This window comes from Dinoponera quadriceps, unplaced genomic scaffold (genome assembly GCF_001313825.1).
Source record: "Dinoponera quadriceps isolate SergipeBrazil2010 unplaced genomic scaffold, ASM131382v1 scaffold426, whole genome shotgun sequence".
Lineage (NCBI taxonomy): Eukaryota > Metazoa > Arthropoda > Insecta > Hymenoptera > Formicidae > Dinoponera > Dinoponera quadriceps.
This window is the reverse complement of record NW_014554535.1, coordinates 651,105-676,097: the sequence shown is the minus strand read 5'-3', so window position 1 is coordinate 676,097 and position 24,993 is coordinate 651,105. Positions and strand designations below refer to the sequence as shown.

The 24,993-nt window shown below is 43.3% G+C and overlaps 2 protein-coding genes across 4 annotated transcripts in view; one reads left to right on the top strand and one right to left on the bottom strand.

The window, feature by feature from the left end:
• Positions 1-24,993, top strand: part of LOC106751966 (unconventional myosin-Ie-like) — a 41,639-nt gene that overhangs the window by 5,472 nt on the left and 11,174 nt on the right. Inside the window, exons 2-10 of the mRNA XM_014633292.1 lie at positions 1,683-1,808; positions 3,243-3,332; positions 3,422-3,516; positions 3,640-3,817; positions 4,061-4,223; positions 4,471-4,578; positions 4,651-4,779; positions 6,010-6,206; positions 6,334-6,501. Coding sequence (XP_014488778.1) covers positions 1,683-1,808; positions 3,243-3,332; positions 3,422-3,516; positions 3,640-3,817; positions 4,061-4,223; positions 4,471-4,578; positions 4,651-4,779; positions 6,010-6,206; positions 6,334-6,501 — 1,254 coding nt within the window. The remainder of the gene's footprint in view (positions 1-1,682; positions 1,809-3,242; positions 3,333-3,421; positions 3,517-3,639; positions 3,818-4,060; positions 4,224-4,470; positions 4,579-4,650; positions 4,780-6,009; positions 6,207-6,333; positions 6,502-24,993) is intronic.
• LOC106751967 lies at positions 6,671-23,327 on the bottom strand. Of its 3 annotated transcripts, XM_014633294.1 has the most exons (4): positions 22,911-23,327; positions 22,609-22,696; positions 10,971-11,186; positions 6,671-7,944 (listed from the first exon to the last, which is right to left on the bottom strand). In XM_014633294.1, the coding sequence occupies exons 1-4, from the start codon at positions 22,945-22,947 to the stop codon at positions 7,236-7,238; spliced, it is 1,050 nt and encodes a 349-aa protein (XP_014488780.1). In that variant the 5' UTR covers positions 22,948-23,327; the 3' UTR covers positions 6,671-7,235. The 3 variants fall into 3 exon arrangements, with proteins under 3 accessions (XP_014488780.1, XP_014488782.1, XP_014488781.1); XM_014633296.1 differs by lacking the exon at positions 22,609-22,696 and having other exon boundaries at positions 23,004-23,323; XM_014633295.1 differs by lacking the exon at positions 22,609-22,696 and having other exon boundaries at positions 22,911-23,321.

The window sequence follows — 24,993 nt, the reverse complement described above, 5'->3', positions numbered from 1 at the left end:
CCCTTTCTCCCCTTGCTGAGCCGTTCAATTGTAACGCGGAGAAGGAGAAACTGGAAACTCCTCTGTTACCGATTCACTTCATCGTTGGGCGGACCAACTTCCGCCGATATTTTTTTCACGCCCTCTCCTTATAAATGAGATCTCTCCTCTCTTTCTCTCGTGTAATTGTTGAATTCTTGATTTCACTTTTTCCATCCTCACATCTTCTCACTTTATTATTTCACTTACGTTATCGCTGCGGACCGTCAATCAAACCGTTTTTATATTATCAAATCCTTCATATCACTTTATTTATTTTCATTCTTTAGTTATCCTACATCTATCTTTACCTTCATATTTCCTTACTTTATTTATTTCACTTTTATCATTATCGTTAATCTAATCGTAATATATTTGTTTCTGTATATTGTTGCAAGCGTAATTAGAGTATGCCGCGGGACAAGAATAAACGCTTTTCTTTCTCTCTCGCTCTATTTGCCTTCTTCCTCTTCCCTTTTTTCCTCCTCTCCTTCACTTTCTCTCATATTTGCCTCTTTATAGTCTGTTTACTGGAGCACTCGCGCGTCGCGTATATGCAAATTGCTTCGTGGTACACTCGGTATCGGTCATCGAATCAAAATAATAACGATTAAATGATAATACAACGTAATCGACGATGACGTCGGTTGTGGCGCATCGATGGAGTTACATTAGCGGCGAATTCTTCGAAATTAAAATTATTCAGTAATTCTGGCACATGCAGCAATACACGCAATAAAATACGCACACAGCTGTTTATAGTCGATGGTGCACAAATACGGCGATAAGTATGCGTGTCACTTGTTTTAACACGCGACCTTGACCGGATATCCCAGAATAACTGGTAATGTATGTCGTTTAAAATACAATTTGTAAGATAATGCCCCCATAAAGTGGCAGCACGAAAGGGACCGGCAATTAACACGACACNCCCCCCCCCCCCCCCCCCCCCCATTAGACGGAATTCGACGAAAGAGAATCGTCCGACCGGAAGTTCCATATGCGCTGACTTCGATTTCTCTCACATTCTCCGATGCCACGCCACGTGACCGAGAACACTACGTGTTTCACACGCCGGACTTCCATTCATACGACATTCCACTTGCGTCAGTTTCTTCCTTCACGACCGAATCCACGAATCGAAGCGCGAGATTCGTCTTATCTGTCGCGAATTACCATCCTCTGTGCGCCGAATAGAAGAGCAAAGATTATCCGATCCGACAGAGCGCGAAGAGATGTACAAATATTTCAACAAAGATTATTTGCGGAATAAGATTTTCGGACATGTTGCAAATACCGCTGCCGACAAAGTAAGTCAGATCTCCGAGTTCGAAGCGTGTCTCGAGAAACAGAAGAGAAACCGAGCGAGCGCGATATCGTAATCCGGGTGGTGAGGCCGCGCAGACCGTGTCTGCGGCCGAAAGAAGAACGGAAACGATCGATAAATCGGTGATCCGTGTCGGAGCGAGTGAACACCACCTCTGACACTGGCGGGATAGAAGTCGTAATTGGATTGCCCGATGCCCAGTGTCCGCGACTTCCTCGTTGCGCTTCGTCGTCGGCCGATCTACTATCGCCCGCCTTTTATCGCCTTTCCAAAAACATTACCGATCGCTTAAAAAATGCGTCGTTCTATCACTCAATTAATTTACTCTGCTCCGCAGGTGTACCACTGGCAGAGTCAAAATGTCAAGATTTCCGGCGTGGACGACATGGTCCTCCTGCCGAAGATCAACGAGGACAGCATTATCGAGAATCTCAAGAAGAGATACATGGACGATTACATATTCGTATCCTTTCCTGCGCATGCGTCGATCACGTCAGTGGCACTGTTTTTTTTTATCGCTGGCATTTGCGAAGTTACGTATGTGAAACAAGTAGTGTGCGTGTATATGTATTTTTAAAAGGTACAAGGTGTTGTTAAAAGGTGATTCGAAACTTTGCAGGTAACTTTAAACTGAATAAAAAAAATGTTTGATCAGCACGGGTTCACGGATCCATTCTTCAAGAGTAAATAGCAATTTTCTACATATAGAATGCCTTTTGTAACAAGTTAAATTAGTAATACGATGAAACGATTCTGCAGGATCTACGATAATCCTGCTCTTTTAAGTTGAATCAGTGAAAATGTCAATTGAATCATTGAAACAATATTCTACCGATAATCAGTGAATATTTACTCATTTTTAACGGAAATTCTTTCACTTAGTTCTTTTGTCTAATATTTCACTGATTTTAGCCAGTGAAAGATTCACTGCAAATCGCTGTTACACGTCACGTAGCAAAAATATATGTACACATAAAAAAATTAGTCTTAAATTAAAAGCAGATATTCTCGTATAGTAAGCTAGAATATTATAATCTTCTTAGAATATTTTTAGTCTTGATTTAATTGAATTTGTATCGATGCAAGTATTACTTGCACTCAATTCAAGACTAAAAATCTTCTAAGAATATTATAATATTCTTCCTTATATATATATATGAGAATGTTTATCATTGATTTAAGACTATTTGTTTTGTGTACATGTCGTATATGCATTTAATCATCTGTCGTATTTGGAGTTCGTATTGCAGTAGATTCAGGGACTACAGGTTTCGAGTCCTATTAGGATGAATATTAATATATATAAAATATATAAATATATAAAAAACAAAATATATAAATATATAAAAAATGCAAAACATATTAATATATAAAATATATTGTATTCGTTTGTCAAATACAATATAAATTAAATGAACCAAACATAATTAAGAATATTTCAGGCAAAATCATTGACAATACGTTAAAGGTGAGAGTAAGATAAAAGAAAAAGAAGTAATAAATAATATCTTTTTTCACTGTTTCTGCAGTTAAATTTTTCCAGAGGAAAGTTTCTGTTATTAACAGTTCTACTTTTGCAGCGAAATTTTACTGATTTTGCAGTGTTATGCTTATAACTATGATCACTAGTGACTATCGGCTGTTTCTCAATAATAATACACTGATTGCATTTTAGAAAGTATATTTCTATACCATGGAAAATCACTGTTTACCTTGAACGACTTCATCCGTGGACCTTTGTCCGCGGAGCTAATTTCTTATTCGGTTTAATATGAATCACACGCTTGCGAAGCTCTGAACCACCTTTCGATAATAGCCAGTGTGTAAGTTCTGACGCGCGAGTATCATAGTAGCCTAATTGATAATGACACGCGAGATGCTCCTTAATAGCCATCAGACATGCATCGGACCCGTGCTGGTATCGATCAATCCCTTCAAGCAGATGCCGTATTTCGGGGAGAAGGAGATCGAAATATACCAGGGCGCGGTAAGTGCGAACGCATTATTTCTCTCATCGATGTGACGATCCCGCTAGGATCAAAATATCGCTAACGTCGTCGCTTGATTGATATTCAGGCACCGTACGAAAATCCACCGCACATCTACAGCCTGGCGGATGAGATGTACCGAAACATGCTGATCGACAACGAGAGCCAGTGCGTTATTATCAGGTGAGAAGAAGAAGAAGAAGAGAGGGAGGGAGAAACCTTTCTCCTCGATCTAGCAGATTTAAAGATGTAACAGATCTAACAGAACGAAATAGAATTCACTGAAGAATGTCTCGTCTCTCGCAGTGGAGAGTCCGGCGCCGGAAAGACTGTCGCCGCAAAGTACATAATGTCCTACGTGGCGAGGGTGAGTGGCGGTGGCGACAAAGTGCAGAGGGTGAAGGATATTATTCTAGAATCGAATCCACTCTTGGAAGCGTTCGGCAACGCGAAGACCACGAGGAACAACAACAGCAGCAGATTCGTACGTTTAAAGTCGTCTCACGATTAATACGTTATGGACCGCTAATTTGTTTACTTTCTCTGAGACCGAATGAAACTTGAAAACGGGTGAAAAGTTTCAAACGGGCTTTATCCTTAGTTCGTTGAGGCGTGCAAAATCTGCGCGCACGGTCTGTAATGTGTTAATACGCGTAGCAATTTTCACCGATTCGACTGTTTGAGCAAGATAAAGTGAATAAATGAAGACTGTTTTCTAAACGTTCAGGGAAAGTACGTCGAGATGCAGTTTGGATCGGGCGGTCAGCCGAGCGGAGGCAAGATCTCGAATTTTCTTTTGGAAAAGTCGAGAGTAACCTGCCACAATCCCGGCGAGCGGAATTTCCATATATTTTATCAGCTGGCCACGGGCGCCAATCAAGCGATGAAATGTGAGTATAACGAGGAGATAAAAGTATCGTCAAACGGGGAAATCAATATTTCGAAATACATGATAGGATGGCAGATCGAGGCGACGTGAGAGAATTTAACGCTAGAACCGTGGCAATTCTTTCCCTCCTAAAACCGCGGATAGGTCGTCTCATTTTTGACTCATCTCTTTTTTGTATGACCCACGGTTCTAATATTAAAGAGATCCGCATGATGGCGGTTTAAAAAGAACAATTCGAATTTTCACAGCTGAATTTGGACTGACGGAGCTCGATTATTATCACTACCTGAATTACGGCGGCAATCATAGGGTGGACGGCACGAATGACGCTCGTGATTTTCAAGAAACCCTCAAAGGTATGTTATATGGGTTAGGGTGTGTCTTCATTATTAATCAATTTTTATGATTTCCTCCTTTCTTGATTACAGCATTGAGTGTCATGGGAATAGAAGACGCAGAAATGATGAATATATTCAGGCTGGTAGCTGGAATTCTTCACGTGGGAAACATACAGTTCGCCGAGAAGGGCAATTACTCACAAATAGCCGATGAACAATGTAAGTAGGTCGATACCGTCGAGAGATAGAGATACACGTCGCCACGTGTATTAAACGACTAAATTGTAATTTGCCTGACTGTCAAATTAATAAGTATTACTTTATTTTTCCTCGACTTCGTTTCATAATGCTATATATTAATGTATATATTAAACGATATCCGCGGATTTTTGTCATCGTCTATAATCAGAATAGTGCTTTCCCCTTTGTATTGTGTGTTTTATTCGCGTCTATTACCGCATAGAGAAAACTATGCCGACAGGAAGCTGAAGGTCACTCTCGTATTTTCGTCTTCCGTCTTTTTTTTAGTGTCTGGAAAGCTAATTTCTATAATTTAATCTAAATGTTAAACGGTACAATTAATTTTAAACTGCGGATGGAAATCGTATCAGTACGTTATTAGTATGTCAAATGCGAAAACTTATGTAGGTCCACTCTGAGTTGTTGTAATCTTAGGTGATGTTTATTTATTTAAGAAAATCTGTCTCCATTTCTCGGCAAAGTAATTAAGGAAGTTCGCTCATTAAATACCGTATTTCCAGGGGCGCAAGAGAACCTCTCATATATTAACTATTTACCAAGCAAAATTACATTTCTATACATTTATTTCACTACTCAAACAATAAATGTTAATTTGAAAATTGAAGTATGTACACAATATTACAAATACAAAAAATATTATTTTTTATTTTGCTTACTAATGTTATTTATGTATTAGTTGATTTAATAGAAATGCATAGATAATAAGAAGAGGTACGTAAGTGTTTAAATATGTGCATATACATACATGTATCTCGAATATTACTATAAATTACATGAACTTTTCTCTATATATTTTCAAAACGAAACGGTCAATAATTCTGAAATTTGTCTATAACGTTTGTAATATTACGACCGTTTCCAACTTCTATCTTATACATAAACAGATGTATCTTATATACAAAAATAAAATAAAAATATCTAATTTATGTTATGAGATTTCTACATGTGTGCACATACAAGTTTATAATTAAATATTTCAGAAACATGATATGGTAAAGATTATTAAAATTTCTATTACGTATTGTTAATTCAATTAACTTTTGTATCATGTATATATTACGAGTTTATCTTATACTTAGTCAATGTCTTTTCTCGAACCTCCTTAATGATGTAACTCTTATGTATATCTCCGTTATCATTTCCATGTTTGTCGAGGTGGTTTATCCCAACTATATAATGTCTTTCCAGTTCTCGAGTTTCCAGCTTACCTGTTCGGGGTCTCGGTGGAGCAGCTTTCGCATAAGTTAATCTCCCGAGAATTCGAGTCGAAATGGGGAAGTCAATCTGAGAGCGTGGACGTGACGTTGAATGTGGAACAGGCGCTTTATGCTAGGGATGCTTTAGCGAAGGACATCTATGCCAGGCTCTTTGATTATTTAGTCAAGGTACACACCTAAACATATCGTTCGTTTACTCATCCCGCCGTTGAAAAATCGAGATTTCATCGAGCGATTTTATGGAATGCCTCCTTCCTAATTATTCTTTATTAAACAACGACGAACGATTTCGCAGAAAGTCAATTCGGCCATGGAGACAAACACGGACGGATACGAGATAGGAATTCTGGACATATACGGCTTCGAGATCTTCGAGAAGAATGGCTTCGAGCAGTTCTGCATCAATTTCGTGAACGAGAAGCTGCAACAGATCTTCATCGAACTCACGTTGAAGGCGGAACAGGTGAGTGGCCGTTTTAACACCATTCCTTTCACGACTTACGTCCAGCATGAATTCTCATTGCGTGCTCTTCGCGATGTATTTCTTCGTCAAATGTGGAAATCAAACGACGGAAAAAAAAGGAAATTACGCAGAGACGATCAGATCGTCCCAGAGGCTACACCCGTAAGGATATTCGATCTCTCGCTCATTTATTGCTCAATTGCAAGTTAATATATTATCGCATTCTCTTAATTCTATATTAGTCGACTCTCTCTATATTACACAAGCATATATTAATCTATATAAATAACGAGTTATGCGCTCTCTTATCGTAAGTTGTTACAATCAGCATAAATTATGCCGGAGGCCGTACGGTACTTCTCGGCGTCGAGTTTAACCGCGCTAAACCGCATTGAACTCTCTCGTCGAGTGCGAAGACGCGTTTTTTTTTTTTTTTTTTTTGCTTGTTTCTCTCTCCCCCCGTTTCCGTGCAATCACAGCTAGCTCCTCGTCGAACGTGCCAAAAATTCCGCGGTGTCCGCGAGACCGTCGATTCGCTCGGGAATTCTGCGTTCTCATCGCGTTCGGCTGATATTCTCCGTTTCCGAGGCTCGTCGTTGCTGATATACGCGTGTGTGCGTTTCCGGATGAGACGCGTCGATGAGACGCCAAGACGTCGGTGACGCGATCGCGCTCGAAATCGTGAGCGGGTCCGTGAGATTCCTGAGACGAGCCAACGTCGCGAGTCCTCGCGGTCATTCGTCGGTGAAGCCGTATCCCGGCAAGATGTCCGTCCTCCTGAGCGCGTACCTCTGCACCGGCGTGGTCTGCACCATCAGCACTCGTCCTCGGACTTTGCTGGGCGGCGCGGGTATCTGCTTCGGCAGCTCGCTGGACGTGACCATCGAGTTCTCCGTGGTCGACAGGTCATCCGCTCCGTAGGACGCCCCTTGGTCGCTTATCTTGCCGACCTGCTCATCCCCCAGGACGATCCCGTCGACGCGACGATCGAATTTCTTAGGTGGTCGCGCCTTTTTGTCTCGAATTTTCCGGTCGGTCTGCCTCTCGAAGGGTCGCGTCACCCTGAGGTAGCCCACCGGGCCCTCGCTCGAAGTTGCGGTAGGCGACGCGGTCTCTCCTTTGCGGAAAGAGCCGCTGTTCCCTCGCACGTTCACGTAGACCTTCGGCCGACCGCTCTTCAGGTAGTAGAGCTTCTCGTCGAGGCTCTGCAGCTTCGGTGGACTCAGCAAGACGCGTTTGTCGTCGTCGAAGGTGTCCAAGCGATAGTTTGGACTCAGCCCCATGTCCCGGACGCCGAGGATCGAGTGCGGGATCACCTCGGGGTTCGGGTAACTGTCGTTGGGCGTTTGCTCGCTCTGCTGCTGCTTCAGCATCGCGCGCACCAGGCCTTGCAGGTTCGTCGCGTCCATCTCCTCCGCACTCTGCAGCTCGATCTCGAGGAGCCTATGCGCAGAAAAGTGACTTAGGGCGGTGTTCGTAGCGCACGCGGAGAAAACGACTCCGTTGGTGTGACTGAATTTTCCGTCGCCTGAGTTCTTGGAAACCCATTTAATAGTTGTCACGTTGAAACTTGTCATGCGAGATATTCAGATTTGGATTGAGAGCTGGACTTAAGATTCCCAATTAAATCGTATGATATATCTGACGTTGTATCTGTAATTACGATTCCATTAAAAAGAAAATACATCTAACTCTGAATTCAAATCTGAGTATCTCACTTGAGATATAAGTTTCAAATAACAACTGTTTTTATTTTTACTTAATTTTTATTTAATCTTTACTAAATTTGAGTCGGATTAAGTGTGGATTTTTCCATTGAATCACATGATTGCAGATATAATGTCACGTGATATCATGTGATTCGACTGGAAAACTCAGATCTACCTCTGAAAATTCAGTATCCCACGGGTGGGTCAAGTTTCAAGTCACGACTGTTAATATAGGCTCTGGTCGCCACGACTACATCTCTTTCTGCTAATTTTTCTACATGAACGGCAGCCAGAGAGAAAATTTAATTTCGCGCGAATTTACACAGTCTTTCGTTGCGGTTCTTCGCGGGATGATTATCGGGTATCGAGCGGTGTAAGATTTTAAGCCGCGTGATCAGTCATAAATATACGGTGCGAACAGCGGGCGGTGAGTAATCCGGTCGAGTCGTTAATCCGATATTAGTGATGGTAGAACGCGGGAAAATGCGCGGGGAGTAAGATCTTCCTCCGTGTCGCGGTCGTTACTCGATTTTTGCGACGTCACAGGTGTCATTGTTCGCCGAGAAATGCGAACTTCTCTTTTCTTCCCGCTCGCGGGAATAAACCTCGCGTTGTTAAACCGAGCAGCGATTCTGGTGCAAGAAGAAGTAGAAGAAGAAGGATCGGGAAAATCGAACGTTCGACCTCGTAGCCTCAACCTCGCCGGCGCGCTTAATATTTCGCTTTTGAAATCACCGGTTATCCGATATCGAGGAATACAAATTGTAGTCGCGTAAATCCTACCGTCGTTGGAATTACGCGAGTAATTACCCGGTCGGTTCTCACGTTTCTCGTGCGCCGCCGGCGAAGACGGCTTTTCATTCGCGCTAATTGGGTCGCTTTCCGACGCTGGGAAATAACAACGGCGGTCGAGGTAAGATTTTCTGCTTTTGTTCGGAGCCGGAGCGACGTGGAATCGCCAAGTTGAAATAAACGATATCGTTTCGCAAGTCGCCCGACGAGGCTTTTCCAAAGGGGAGCCCGTTAAGTAGGCTGGAATAATCGTCCGTTGCGCATTAAGCGCATTAACGATTCACTCTGCCGGCCGTCTCGTTAACGGCGTCCGCGGCGAAATAATAAATGAGGGATCAGTGAATTTTCATCGCAAGATTCGATCTCAGAGGGCCGGTTCAACGGTGTGCAACCTGCCTAAGGCGCGCGAGCGAAAGTGAACTGCTGGGGCAACGCGCGCGCGACGCCGTTGGAATATAATATCGATACCGGTCGGCGGTTATGAAAAAGAAAAAAAAGGAAACACGGTGTGGAAAAGGCCGTTCGATCTAACGATAACGCGGCGAGCAGTAAGGCGAGGTGCACACCGTCTCGAACCAAATCTCCGATGGAATCTCACATTGCGCGATCTCGAGGGATCGGTTGATAAGAGACGCGAAGGAGAAAATCTTCTCGTGCGATCCACTTGAGAATAGAGATGTTGTGATACTGGCATCGATATTTTTCCTTCAATATCGGGTATTTTTGTCTTTCTCTCTCAATATTTTCTTTCGATATTCGTATCACTATTTCTGACACTCATATCGGCATTACTTTGTTTCGATATCCTTCTTTCATTTTTTACTCTTAATTTTTTTATTTAGTCGATCTTCAAGATATCATGTATTTTTGTTTCATGAAAATTAGTACAACGTGCAACTTACGTCTTAAACCCATCTTCTCTTATAATTATTGTTATGTTAATTTTACGGTTACTTACTGATTGCTGAAATATGAAAGGAAAACGTCCGGATATTTTTACAAGTGTGTGGGATCGATCACGAATGTCATTTTGTGCCTATGTTTTATTTTCACGCGCACCGCAATAATTTTTTGTGTGCTATTTCTCGCTTCTGACGTCACCAAACAAGGACAATCATAGTGAGGACACATGAGCCTTAACATATTTTTTCCAAGGTTTTAGGTCATAAACCGTAGAGAGTCTAATAGTAGTGCGAAAGATAGAAGTATTTTTATACCATAGTAAGATTATTATATGCGTACACACTGAAAAATATATATTGGTGCATTTAAGTAAATATTATTTGTTCCAAATATTGCACAAGTTTATATAAGTATATCTGCAAGTATATCATGAGTTCATCATAAGCATCAAATTTATTCAAAATATATTTCCAATCTTAATAAGTTTAATACTTCAATCGAGAATATTGAATTAAAATACTAACACTTAAGTTTCGGATTACTTATTCCAATTAACCGAATTGAACTCTTCTTTGATAAAGTTTACAATATTTTCAGAAAGAGAATACATTCTTCTTTGGAGTAAATGATAATGAGCTTTTCCAATATTTGTGACGAATATATTTTAATGCTATATAATATTTAATCGAACATATAATATTCAATTTAATATTACCAAGAAAATATTCTTTGTTCAAGATAACCATTACTTAAAAAAAAAGATAAACTGAGCAATTACTTTTCTTTGCAGTACAGTAGTTTTTCTCTGTGTAGACGTACGAAACTTTTAAAAGTAGCTTGCAAGACAAACACACTTCCCTGATTTTTACATTTTCTCCAATTTTAAGTTTTGAAATTGATATCGGTATCGATATTTTTGCTTTAATGTTGATATCACTAATGATATTAATACTCTTGATCAGATATCCGTTTCAATGTTATTCAATATTAGTACCGATACTTTCATAGTATCACAACATTCCTAGCCGAGAATAGAAGCTCGCTCGGGCGAATATCGCGCGATACCTGTAGTCTTCGGTATCGGGCCTCCCCGCGTCGATGTTCCGCGAGACGCCGTGCAGAGACTTGCCCTCAACCGCTTTCCGCGAGGACAGCTCCCGCTGGTCATGACGGATGTGATTGAGCGACGAGGGTGGCCTCGGCAGGACCATGGTCGATGCCGTCAGCTGGAGCAGCAGGACGAGCAGTACGCTAACGTAGACACCGATCTTCCGCGACATCCTGCAAAGATAGTTTTCCGTGGGTTCCATCGGACATCGACATTCGCACGATCGACTTAGCCTGGCCGAGCACTTTGTTAGGTTTCTTTTTTTTTCAATGGTACTCCCGTAAATTTCCCCTGACGTAGTAGTGCTGTCGGTCTAAAACCGAGTTCTTTTATAGTCGAGCACTCAAACTCGCAGGTAGCCACGGGTGGCAGAGAGACTTGCAACACTTTCTTTTGTAATGAGTTCGCAACTCATCCGCCGTGTCTAATGGGAGAATTAATTTTGCTCTTTGCGTGATCTTCAGAAGGTAAAAATTTTTTTCTAGATCCCAGATACGTGTTTCGAACAGTTCGTCGAGGAAAGAGGTATCGCAATATTTCTGTTACTAACAGAACTGTGCTGCCTGTGGAACCCGAATTTTTTTTTTAAATAGCAATATATTTCTCTTTACGTAAATACGTTCTTTTCGTCAATCCGCGCGTGAAAGTGTGAAGGCAAAGTCATTGAAACAAAAAAAAATGAATACTTTGCCGGGTCTTTCGTATTTTATTTCGAGATATTCCGATATAAAGTGTTGCGTAAAATATCTACTTTTTATTGGCCCCATCTTAAAATACTTTACGAAGTACAGAAAGCCGACAAGAGCCGAAAACGCAAGATCTCGGCTGCGGAACCCATTCGTGAAAATAAGATAAAAGAGGAGCGCCAAACGGGACTACTATTACCGGAGTTCTCCAAATGTCTCAGACATTCCGACCCTCTTTAATGGAAAAGAGGAGGAAACCGAAAATGGCATGTCTATGACGCCAGAGTTTTTCTTCTTTTCCCGCTCTCTGAAGAATGTACTCAAGTATAGCGAATCGATACTACCTTAGAGAGCTTAGCGTACTTCTGTCGGTTCGTTCCGCCCATAATTACCGGTTGTGCCCCTGCCCCCCGTCGAAGTGAAATTCGAGAGAACGTTCCAGCTATCCTGGAATTGGTCAACCCGCTTACGTAAGAGACAATGTATGCGACTCCGATTGAAATCGCTAGACCGGAAAGGATCAATAACGCGCGGCTGGACGTTGTCGTCGCTGCACGTCGAAATTTCCGTAATTACGAGCGAGCGAGCGAACGAGCGGGCGACTGTCCGATGCGAACTCGTGCTTCGTTCTTCCTGACCGTCGACCGTCTACACACACGTACATCGCCTTGGACGATTTCACGAAGGCGTTTTCTTGCCTTCCGCCGAAAACGAGCCGCGTGCAGGAAGCACGGCGCAAAATAACGGAACGACGTTGCGAGCGTGGTCGAGCGTGCCGTGTAACGAGCACGTTAGTAATAAACGTGGTGAAAGTTTCGGCGGCGCGTGAACGCGCGCGCGGTCCCGCACCGCGGCCCCGCCGAACAAAATGATACAATTTCTCTTGTTTTCCTTACGTAAGGTGCATGTGTGTGTGTGTGTGTGTGTGCGCGCGAGTGAGCACGAGTGTGCGTCCGGGAATGTATTCAAAGGCAATCACCGCGTGCCGAGCCGACAGGTATGGTCCTGCGGATTTTCTCCGTCGGTTTCTCGGAACGGTATCGGCCGTCATACTCAACGATACGATACGTTATACTTAAGGTGTGAACACACAGAGAAACCGGTGCTCTCTCGCTCGGCCGGCGACGAACGTTGGAGACGAGCCGACGACGCGACAACGGGTGAGATCATCATCATCGTCGCGTGGTTTCTGCAAATTCTACGACGGTCTGCAGCCGTGGAATGATAATTGCCGGCTGAGTGCGACGATACGTTCCAATAAGCATTCAGATCTCCGCTCGGAGATGGTGTAATAATCGAACACGATCGTTCGCTCTCGAGTAATGCACTCACCTTGTTGCGCTCGCAATGCGAGGTGCAAGGTTGCAGCGCTGCACAACGGCAAAAAGCCGATTTCGTAATGCCGCCAGCGCGAATAGCCAAGTCTTCTCCCAGCCCCCACCTCACCTTCTCTCTCTCTCTCTCTCTTTCTTTTTCTCGTTGCTCGTGATTTAATTAGTGTCATTTTACGGCACACGGCTCGCGTTTCCGTCGGTTTTGGAGGGATCGGGTATTTAATATTGGGGTGATGGAAAACGAGAAATCTCATTTTCATACGTTGCGTGGGCAACGGGGCATGCGAGGTTTCTCGTTTTTTAAACACGTATGCGAAGTTTTAGCAGAATTTGAATGAGATTTCACGCGCCGTCGATGTGTTAACATTTTGATACGCCGTTCTGCATACAGGCAAAGCTATATATTGATACTCAATCTTCCGTTCCCGGTTGAACTTCGGAGTTTAAATATGAAAGCTTTCACATCCGTAAAGCACGTCATTTAAATACTTCGCGCTTTTACTGCTAAATGTTGCTAATTATTCAATGTTTCAGTTTATCTTATGGTCTCGCACGCGAGGTTACGTCGGTGGTGGTGTTTTTGTTGCATTAATAAAAGAGCAATAATATTACATATATTCATGATGCGTTTGCTTTTATATAATATTTAACCCTTTGCACTCGAGGGCTCCGGAGCGGAGCCATTTAAAATTTGTCTTCAAACTCGAGGGCTCCGCTATGGAGACAATGCGAATAACTTTCAGTTCATAACATAAGGATGAAGACAAATCGTAAAAACTATTGTGTATAGGATATTTCGCTCTTGCTATTTGCATTGTCTCCATAGCGGAGCCCTCGAGTTTGAAGACAAATGGCTTCCGCTCCGGAGCCCTCGAGTGCAAAGGATTAAAGTTTTCTGTTTATGTATCTGAATCCGAAAATAACAAGTTGTGTCTTCGTCGTTTACCTACACCTTTTTGTTTAAGTGAGTGAACACTAAATATTGTCAATAAAAGGCCAAATGTATAAAGAAAGCTTTTTTAAAAATATTTCTCTAGAACTTCTAAGGTCATAAATAATTATTTAAAAAAAATTGAAATTTCTACAGAAATGCGTGCACTAAAGGGTTAAGAGGTAACTCGTTTGATTGATGCTTCATTGAATTAGAAGTGCACGTTTTTAACGTAGTGCGTTGTACTCTATAAGTTTCTTCGAGTGAACTCTCCCTGGGAACGATTGGAAATATACTGGGAGCGATGGTAAAAATACTGTTACTTGGAATAGCAAGAGTATGTTTAAGTATGAGAATGTTTAAGTCGAACTTAGAGTGGATCCTTAATCCATACGAGTGAATGTTTCAATCAATTAGGGTAAATTTGGTTGTGAATGGAATTACATTTATACTTACTTCTCAATTTCGAGTAAAAAAATTCGACGATTCAGAGTCACAAAATTGGCTATATAAACGAAAGGTCATTCGACTACGAGCGGCTGATTCGGCTGTTACTCTACTTATCGTCCGGAATTTCACCTGAAGAAATTTAGAGAGTACATTGTAGTATCGCACGTATAGTCCGAGGTTCTATTTATACGGCGATACGGAAGGTAGGATTCTCGAATTTATTGATCGATAAAGAATACTGGTGCCCGACAGATCGCGGTCGTGTAAAAACAACGTTTCTAGCGAGCGGATGAAGCTGTCTTTTTCTTTTTTTTCCCCATCAGTCGTGAAAGTATTCGTGCCGGCCGAATAATCATTACAACCTTGTTTTTCCGTTCTCGCTGACGAGCCGTCGAACACTTTTTCGGCTTTGTCCACTACTTTCTCTACCATCTTCCTATTGCTATGCCGTTTCTCATTAGAAGAAACTTATTGAGGAGTCATTGATGCATAGCACGCAGAAGCATTTATCATCTATAAAACATTAGAAATGTGAAAACAATTATCTTCACAAAGTCGGGCAGCGTGACGAATTAGTCGACGAGTTGATTGAAAATACTAAAGTGCACGTTGAACGCAAATGGAAAAAAAGAAGAAAAGAAAAAATGTAAAAATAAAATTTTTGCTCGGGTAACCATTCTCGATAAATCGAAGAAGCGACGAGAATTATGTTGCTACAATAATATTACATGACTCGTCGTTTTTAATACGTTTCTTTACCACCAGTGAGAAGGCTCTAAGCAGAGTCAAATTGTAAGGATTTTCAACTTGCGTAATACACATATAATAACCGATTATAATAACATTATAAGCATAATATTAAGGAACTTATATTTCTCGACGGACTAACACCGGCATTCAGCCTCTTACTGATACAGTTTCGTTTACTTTCGATTAAATAATTCATAAGAGGAGAGAGAGAGAGAGAGAGAGAGAGAGAGAGGAGGGGATGGAAGTGTCAAATTGCAAGCTACGCGAAGAACGTTAACGAGAAACCGAGGAAAAGTACACGGATAGAATATGAAACAAGTGGCGATTTTACGAGACACATATATTCGCGCGATATGACGTATATTCACTAATCTTCAATCAGGTCCTAACATTTACCAAGCCGAGACTCACTAGAATCTTTCTAATCATTCAAGAGTGAATGTTTAAGTCAAACTTAGAGTGGATCTTTAATCCATACGAGTGAATGTTTCAATCAATTAGGGTAAATTTGGTTGTGAATGGAATAATACATTTATACTTAATCATTCGTACATATGCGTGACCACTGATTATTCATCTAATCTGTTCTTTTGACATATCATATCGTATCACATTGCATTGCGCGTATTATATCCTATCATATCCAGACACAATGAGAACGATTAGAAAGAGTAATGAGTGTCAGTTTAGTAAACGTTCAGACTCTATTAAAGCTTAGCGTCCTCATCGACGTGCACTGCGACATGTCAACTACCGGACGAGCGCAGGAAGCTCTCCTCGCGCAGCAGCTGCGATACGTCCGCGTAATCGCGTTACCGTTCGCGTTAGCGGCGAACGAAGGAGGGTATAACGGGGAAGTCCCTGCTCGGCTGGACGGGGCCCCCAGTCGCGCTCTTTTCGCGATATCTCGATATCTCGCGCGCGCGATTCACGTCGCCCGTGGGTGTGGTGCGCGGGAAACAGGTTCTCTTAAAAAGTGCAAGTGCGGGCGATCGTTGCCTCGGTGAACGTAGCCCGGCCTAACGCTGTAAAGCGGCGAAGCGGAGCGTGCGACTCCACGTGGAGCCGACCTGTCAAGCGCGGGCGGTGGGAGACGACGGGGGTGGGCGGAGGCGGTGCGCTTACTATCGAATCTCTTGGTATTTCACATCTACGTTTTATCTCGCGCTTTTCCGCCACCGACGAGGCCTGCCGGTGGCGTGATTTTCTCCTCCCGATGAGGCGATTCAATTTTCCGAATAGCGTCGCTCATCACCGCTAAATTGTGACGTCGCGCCATTAGTTGGTCGGTTAGCTGACTAGTCGAGATCTCTTACGACGTACGGCGAAATTGGATTCTCCAAAGAGCTCGGCGGTTGATGCCTACCATTAAATCGCGATTCGGGAATTCCGTGTGCGTTTTGATTCCCGCTCATTTCGCTTCCTGCAGCTTCCTCGCGAAGATGCAAAGTAATCGTTTGAGTAAACGTGATTAATTTCCGAGGGACCCGTGCAGGCTCGATCGTGCTGGTTTCTTGTGGTCGGTGAATAATCGAATTGCGCGGTTTGCGTCGCCACCGATTAGAGTTTCTCTCAATCATCGACAAAGGAGCGACTCTCGGGAATTTTCCCGAGGAATTTGGAAAGATCAGCGAGCGACAGGCTCAGGTGTATCGCTGGCGAGATTTTTACAAATCTCGATTTCTAATAAGAAAATATCAATTTATCCAATATCTGTATTTTATGTACTGCATAGTAAAAACTTTTGTATTAAAAGCGATCTATTGAAATTTTGTGTTACATGGGGAAGATGTTCAGATGTATACAAAAATATAATGTTAAATTAGCATATGTTAAAACAACAAAGTTTCAGTGAAACTCTTTTTAACACAAAATTTCTCACCGTGTGATTAATAAATTTGAAATAATTTAAACAAGATAAATTGGAAGTTAAGTTGTAATTAAATTAATAAATTTAGACACGTGCTGTGCAGGGAAATTTCGTTCGTTTAAATCGGAGAGACACTCGCAAGCTCCGCGTTTCGATCGTAAAGTATCGCAGCGCGATACAATGATGGTCGGAAATTCGCACGTCGCTCCATGTAGTGGGCGAGCGGTTCATCATTGTTCGTTGAAGTAGGGCGAAATAGATTTATTACTTATTGTTCATTGTGATGCTTCCAATCCTGATTAATGAACGTCCTTCTCGAAACGGAAAGAGGACCGTCCGCTTCTTACGATTGAATTTGACGTCGCTCTTCATATATTCTCGTTTTTACTCGTTGAGCACGAATTCGACCGATCACACGCGATAGAAAACACTCTGCATAATATATGACAGCATCTCTTGATATCACGTAACGTTAAATGCGCGGTGGACGTCTCTCTCAGTCGACTCGTTGCTACTGATCGCGTTTATTTACATAGACCGGTCTCGCGCCACCGGTTGTCGCGTATATTTTCTCGAAATCGCGACAATATTACCGTAGTGCGTAGATTTCACGAGCGAATGAAGACGAAACGCGACGAAGTAGGACGACGACGAGAATTTATCGTCGCAGCCTCCGCCGCGCCCCGCGTTATTTATACGGCTCTCGGATTCAATTAGCACGAATAACGCGAACGCAATATATGGAGCCTTAAATAGTCGACGATGTTGGCGTTTCTATTTCCGTGCGCGTTAATATCTATCGTCAAAATCCACTTCGAACGAACACGCTGGAGGGTGAAATAAAAAAGAGCGGGACTATTTACGTACGTAGCAGGACGGGATAAAAACGTATCTTCTATTATCCATATACATGTATCTCCGTCCTTCTCTCGTGACGACTTTGCGCGTTCCATTATGCATATTAGACAGGCGAGAATATATTACGCGAATTTTAGTCAGCTCGTTATAGACTGCCATTAGGAATGTAAAGACTCGTTAAATTTCACCGAGGAAATCTCCACTTAAGCCGGCTTGTTGTTCCATTTGCGTCTGCGATCGAAAGAAAGAACTTCCTCGCCGTCGGTGTCACAGGTGAGCGCAATCGGTGACGCGTGTGTGCCAATTTCACCGTTAATTAGTATTCGTAATCGCGCGCGGACGCGATAGAGCGCCGCGATCGAAAGTGCTCTTTCTTCCTCACCGCCGTGATTCGCTCTCTCTTTTAGACCGACGGTTACGAAATCCCCGCTTCTCGTGCGATAAATACTCCGGCGACGTAAAAATTGTGGAAAAAAAGGGGGAGACTCGCCGACTTCGAAATAGCCGAAACCGAGGAGAGGCTTGTTTGCATTTCTTTATGCGACCGGCCGACTCCTGCGGAGTCGCTCACACACGGACGCAACGGCGATGGTCAACGAGTGGAGCTCTATCGCGCTATCGGAACTTAGAAAGTCGAGGAAACGTTGCATGTGAACTGGTCGACTCCCACGCCGCATTTACCGGCACTTGCTGTTCTTACGTAAATGCTCGCGAGGATCTCTCGATCGCGAAGCGCGTTATCGTTCGCCGATCGTCCGGTGTCGGCGGGGAGCAGGAGACGCGATTAAATTCACACTTGAACGAGAGCGAGAGCGCGATCGAGACCCTGAGGCCAAGTGGGAATATCGCTAAAAAACGGACTCCTGCAGAGATACCGCGCAAGATGTGACCCTAGCGCATAAACTTGCAGGGAGTCCTGGGACGCTTTAGCAGGTGGAGCGATGAGAGGCAAATATCTGCGATCTGTTGTCCGGCGGGAAGTTACAGGGGCACGGCCAGATTTTTATCCGGTTAAACGTGGCCGGTTTCACGAGGATGGGAATGGCAACGCGAAATGCGTAAAGTACATAAAAGGACAGATAATGAGAGGAGTCTCGGCATAAAAATAACGGCGCGTCGTTCACCGGTGCGCGATCGCAATCCGGTCTCGCTCGTTCTTTTGTCGGGATCCGAATTTTAAATCGCCGGATCTCTGGGTGAAGTGACACCGTCGACAACGCCGTGTGTCAACGGCGAACGAATGACCGCCGGTTCAAATACGGGTCGCGATAGGTCAGTGACGTCTTGTGCATACACATCGCTGCGCTTGATCGTGCTACAAATTCTTTTATTGCGCGTGCATGTCTGTGTGTGTGTGTGTGCATTTATTATTTTTCTGGCCGTGTATGAAAACTTTATCTCTCGACGAAAATCGTGGAAAGAAATCAGATGAGAAGAATCATGTCTCAGAGTTATGCAAATTTGGTTGCACAAACGAGTGAAATTGAATAAAATTCGGGCGAGATCTCTAATCACACGTAGGAAAGTGAATTATAAAATTTTGTCGAAAGGTTAACCGAAGTCGAAAAGTAGTTGAATATTAGAAAACAAAAACGGATAGAAAGGACTAAGGGTTACGCAAATTTTGTTCCGTAATCAGCAATCGAGTTAAATCGAATAAAGATCGAGGCGGATCGGCAATCTGACATTTGAAGGAGGTTGAGGCATTTGAACTACAAAATTTCATCAACGGTAGAAAGTTAACGAAACTGAAATGTAATTGTAAATGAGATGACGTGGATGTTCTTGCAACTACCAGAAGATTGATCTAGCTGCATAATACGAGTAATTCTATTTCTGGTTGAAGGTTAAGTAAGTTAGACGATAACGAAGACCGATAATGGGTTGGGTCAGCTTTGATGATCGCCTCATTGAACTAAATTACGTTTTACACACAAACAAGATAATAAAGTAATGCGAAACATTTGCTGGACGAATTAGGGCGATCGATTCTCCATATCCATTTTTGGAAATTGACTTCGTTCGACCCGGTTCGAGTTATTTTTCGACACGACTTGTTTTAATAGCGTGCATGTAAACAACACTATTTTTATCCCCGCAGTTGAGTTGCAGCTGTCCTTTCGCGAGTTAATTGTTAGACTCATGATCGTTAGGCTCAAACGTGCGAGTCATACGTGTGTCTTCGTCATGTCGCTTCCTTCGCTCCTCGCGTGTTACGAAATCCCGGCGGGAGGGAAAGAGAATTTCGCAATGTTAGACAGGGATAGAATACTCACTCTCGTAGCACGCGGAAGGCAATAATTAACGGCTATTATTCGGCGTGGCGCCGTCCGCGAAACGAATGTTGGTTGCGCGGGGTGTTAAAATTAAAGTGTTACGTACCGTTTACCGAATAAAAGAAGAAATAAAAGAGAAATAAAACCCGCAACTAGAGCGTCGCGCCTCCTTCCTACGTTCCCCGTTCGCGTTTCGTTTCTCGCCGCGGAGGAAATGATTTCCCGTGTAAAAAGAGGAAGAGAGAGAGAGAGAGAGAGAGAGGGAGAAAAAAAGAGAAGAAACGATAAAATGCGCCAGTTATTGGGTCAATTTTCGCAGATCGATCGTGGTTGTCCCGCGGCGGACACGAAAACGAGCGGGGCGATGCATTTAATTGGCCCTTTACGTAACCGCGTTCTTTGTTCGCGCTCAAATCAGAATCGAAACTCGGCGTTTTCTCTCCGCCATGCGCGCTACGTTTCATAATAAGGCGAAAAGAGAATCAATCAAAGGGTGTTCGCTAACGTTAGTTACAACGACAACCCGCCCATTGAAGGCGATATCCGCGAATCGTCCGCTCGCGACTGCGGGAGGCCGCCGCGCGGCTGAGTCCGAGTTGCACTTGCGTTTCAATCGTGCGGCAATTAAGTCTCATTAAAAAATATTGGCGGTTCGAGGGAGCGATTTGAGTCGACGCGAAAGCGCTCCGCGATCCGCAACTGCGAAGTATCTATAAATGCGCGCTGACTCGCGAGATGAGAGCCGAGGCCGAAACTCGAGAGACGTTCGTCGAGCGTGCGCGGACTCGTCGACGGGGAAGGGGGATCGCCAGACGTAGCTTCTTCGCTTTTTCGTTGACATTTTTTCCACGAGTTTTCACGGACGCGGATACACACACGTTCGCGTGCATTTCCCTCGCGCTTCGGTAAAACGGGATTCAATTTGCAAATAATACATCTGGCGATAACGTTAATAACGGTTTGTTCTTTGAGCATGACGAATGGGTCGCGTATTCTCCCAGTGTCTCCCGCGGCCGATTCATGCGCGTCTCGCGCGAGTCTCAGAGCGCTCTCTTACAGATCGCCGCCCGTCACTCGCGGCCTGTGAAATTTAAGTGGTCCGCCTTTACGAGCGAGATTTGAACGCAGCTACGGAGCGCGCTACGTGGATCAGCGTGACGACGATCGAACTCGAAAATGCCGCCACGCTTCCAAATAGAGACAGTGGGTTAGTGGTCGGCGTCGTTGTTCGCGACGAATCTTCCTCCGCCTTTTGGGCCGGGGTCGCGCTACTTCGATTAATCACCGCGCGAAATTGTCGCCGAAAGAAATCCGCGAAACAGACGCGTGAACGACCGCTGAATGAATCTCGGCGGGAAAAAGAGATTCTCGCGAATGGAGCGGTGCCATTCTGACTTGAAACTCGGGGCAATTAAGAGATCTTTGCTCGTTCGGCTTGATTACATGTTTACGAATCACTTCGTGTTCAATCGTAATATAAATTCATAAATAAATTATTGTACCTTTCGTTCACATACGTGTACTCAGTAAAAAATATCTTTTACTTGTGATAAAATCGGTCCTTGTTCAAAGTTTTGTGTCAAATTTTTAATATGCTTGTATGTTAATTTATCATATGTTCATATTATCTCAATATTTTCTATTTTAACGTGTATAAAATATATACTTTAACATCGATTAACATATTATGGACATTAATTTTGTGTTAATTTCTGACGTAATATTTGCGTTACTTTTCAACATAATCACTTTGTGTTAAATCAGCATAAAAATTTGTGTGGACCATTCGGGAAACGTGTGAAACGTATTAAATTCAACACAAAGTTTCTTGCTGTGTATTTTTACTGTGTACTGAAGTGTTCTATTATTATAAGAATTACTTATATCAGACGATTCTAACCGCAACAGATTATTTTGACGTTTGTTTATCCTGCATTTCTAATTAATGTCATTTCTATTATCAAAGTTTTAATGTCACCTACATATTATCTCATTACATTTGTGTGTGAGTGTGTGTGTGTCTCAAGTAGAGATGATATTGATAACATATGTTAGGTAGAGAAAAGAATTAAATTATATTTATATGTGTGTATAATTTTTTTAATTCACGCTAAATATATATGGATTTAGTTAAATAGAATTACGAAGTTCATTAAGTTTGAAAATGTGCATAAATATACTACTAAATTCAAAGATAGTTACACTTGTATGCAAACAATGATTCTGTATATACACACACGATTTAAATAACATACAAACGATACATTCTTCATCGACAGAACCAACACTGACGATAAAAATCGGATTAATTGGAATCACAGGAAGAACAGATGTCAAAATACGTTTATTTTGGCCAGAATCACCCGATTTCAATAATCCTCACGATAATAAAACGTTTCTGATATTCTGGAATGAAATTCAGAGAGGTTCGAAAACAAACCTTACGGACTCTCCTCCTCTGCAAGACCAGAACAGCGTGCGATTTACCGAGCTGTGATTTATCGCGCAAATTTCCCGACTGGTGCGAGCTGAAACAATACGGGAAAACGCGACGTACCAGCCGCTGGAAACGCTTTCTTCGTCGTGATACGAATCGGGAAAGTTTCCACTAAAAGTAACGCTAACTTGGTTAACGACGACGACCACGATAATCGATCTCGTTTAAATAATACTGCGCAGCGCGCGTGCACGCACGCGCGCGTCCATTTAGCGCGATCGTTCCAACGGATCGAACGAACGTACCTGAAGAACGGAAGACTCGCGACAGGACAAGGAACATACGATCTCCCAGGGTCCCAGCACCTCGTAGGTAGGTGTACCCGCGCTCGTCCTCACCTGTTCCCGCGGAATCCCGTGGGATCGTATCCACCGCCTTCGCGGCCTTCGGCGAGAAAGCCTTCGTTCGGGAGTTCACTATGCGTTTCACGCACGATTCATCCGCGTCTCGTGTATGTGCGCGCGCGCGAGATCGATATCGTTCTCGCGACCGAGGATCGACGCGCGGACGAAACGTGGTCGCGGCTCCGTGTACACTGCGGCCAAGGATCGAGTGAAGGTAATGAAATAGCTAAGTGTAGCGGCCGCTGTCTCTCTCTCTATCTCCCTCCCCCCATCTGCTTCTCTCGTTCTCGTCCTCTCTCTCTCTCTCTCTTTTGCTCCGTCTCTCTTCCCACGTGCGGGTTCCACCACTTCTTTGCAGTTGCGAGGTTCTCGATTGGCGCGCGTTATTTCTCGTCCGCGGCTTTCGAGCCGTCTCGCGTCGCACGTGGCTCGCGCACCTGTCAAACGCGACTCGTGTCCCACGACGGAGGTGATTTTAATGCGATCATCGCTGCGTTGATTTCCGTTGATTGTACGAAAGCTTCTTTATTGATGGTCGAATCACCGGGGAGATACGGTAAATAAATGTAACCCGTGAGGCACGTATCTTTTATTACCGTTTCATTGCTTCTCGATCGGCCGTACGACCGATATTCCAAATGCGATTAATTACGCTTTACGCGTAATTCAACGAGAGGGCACGGTGGTATCTTGTGCCGGTCACCAGTGACTGTCACGGCATTCAACGTGTTAAGAGTCCGATTGAGTCGAATCGAAAGCCCTCGGCGTAACGAATGTCTTATAATATGTTGGGAAGAAAGTTTCTCGAGAAAAAGGAAGAAAAAATCAGTACTTTTGTACCCCATTCGTTACGGTTACGAGACGCGCTGAGAAAGAAAGTGTTTATGACTATACACTGTTAACTATGTATCGCCCAAAGTTGGAAGTACACGTTGAAATAAAAATCCTACGTAATCACGAGGGACATTTTGAAGTATGTACCGTTATTTTGGAGATACCACGCTATAATATTATAAGAAATACCTACTCTGATTAGAATTACTCGACAAATATTGTTCTATCGGCCTGCGTTACAATCAAGAAGTTCATTTTTAGTGAGCGCTACTATAATATTAATAAAAACCTGCATATTGCTATTGTTATTTCTTGATTACAACAACAAGAAGATTATGGTTAGTATAAAATATGACTATAATTTGTAATCGAATTAAGGGCTTATTCTTTGTGCGTGATTTAAATTCAGCATTGTCACAATAGTGACAACGCTGAATTTCCGGCGGGTACACGAGAATAATATCTTTTACGTTCCCGATGCGCGCCGCGATAAGAGTACAGTTAGCCTTGGATTTTTCAGCAATAATACGCGCAAGATAAAAGCCTGCCCTTCATGCAGAACCCTCGGCGAGATTTCATCGTGCAATTAATTGATGGGGAGAATCTTGATCCTCTGGCGAATGAAGCTTGAAGCTACATACAAATAGGCGTAGACCGTGGCAAGGATGCTTGTCACGTTTTTTAACGAGGAATTTCACAGAGACGCGGAGCAACTGGAACGCCCAGGATGGCGATTGACATTTGGCATCTAACTGTCGTCGCGAATCTCGCCGGCGATCTCTCGCGAAATCGAGACGGGGCTTCCCGTTCTCATTTTCACTGCCGTTAACCCAGTATACACGTGCGCGCTCGCTCGTCTTCTTCATTACCTGCGTTTTTATATGCTCCTCGCCGAAACTCCGTTAATTCCGGCAACAATGAGGCACCTAGTTTCCCATGAGAGGCATTACTCCCGATCTAATTAGCTCGCGTGTCACGACCATTTTTTCATTCATTAGTACTAATTCGCAACGAACGATGCGCTGCACCAGACGCCCGTTCTCGTCAATGCGTAGAAGCACAAGGATCTCTGGAACGTGGGAAAACCGGCAAAGGATACACAAATTCAAATATATACGGAAGGCCGGGACAGATTGATATAAAGGGATAG

Coding starts and splice junctions, on each gene's coding strand:
- LOC106751967 (XM_014633294.1), bottom strand. CDS start 22,947: ATGTTCCTTGTCCTGTCGCGAGTCTTCCGTTCTTCAG. Junction 11,187..22,608: donor AGAGGAGGAGAGTCCGTAAG/GTTTGTTTTCGA, acceptor CTATCTTTGCAG/GATGTCGCGGAAGATCGGTG. Junction 7,945..10,970: donor CCCGATACCGAAGACTACAG/GTATCGCGCGAT, acceptor TTCTGCGCATAG/GCTCCTCGAGATCGAGCTGC.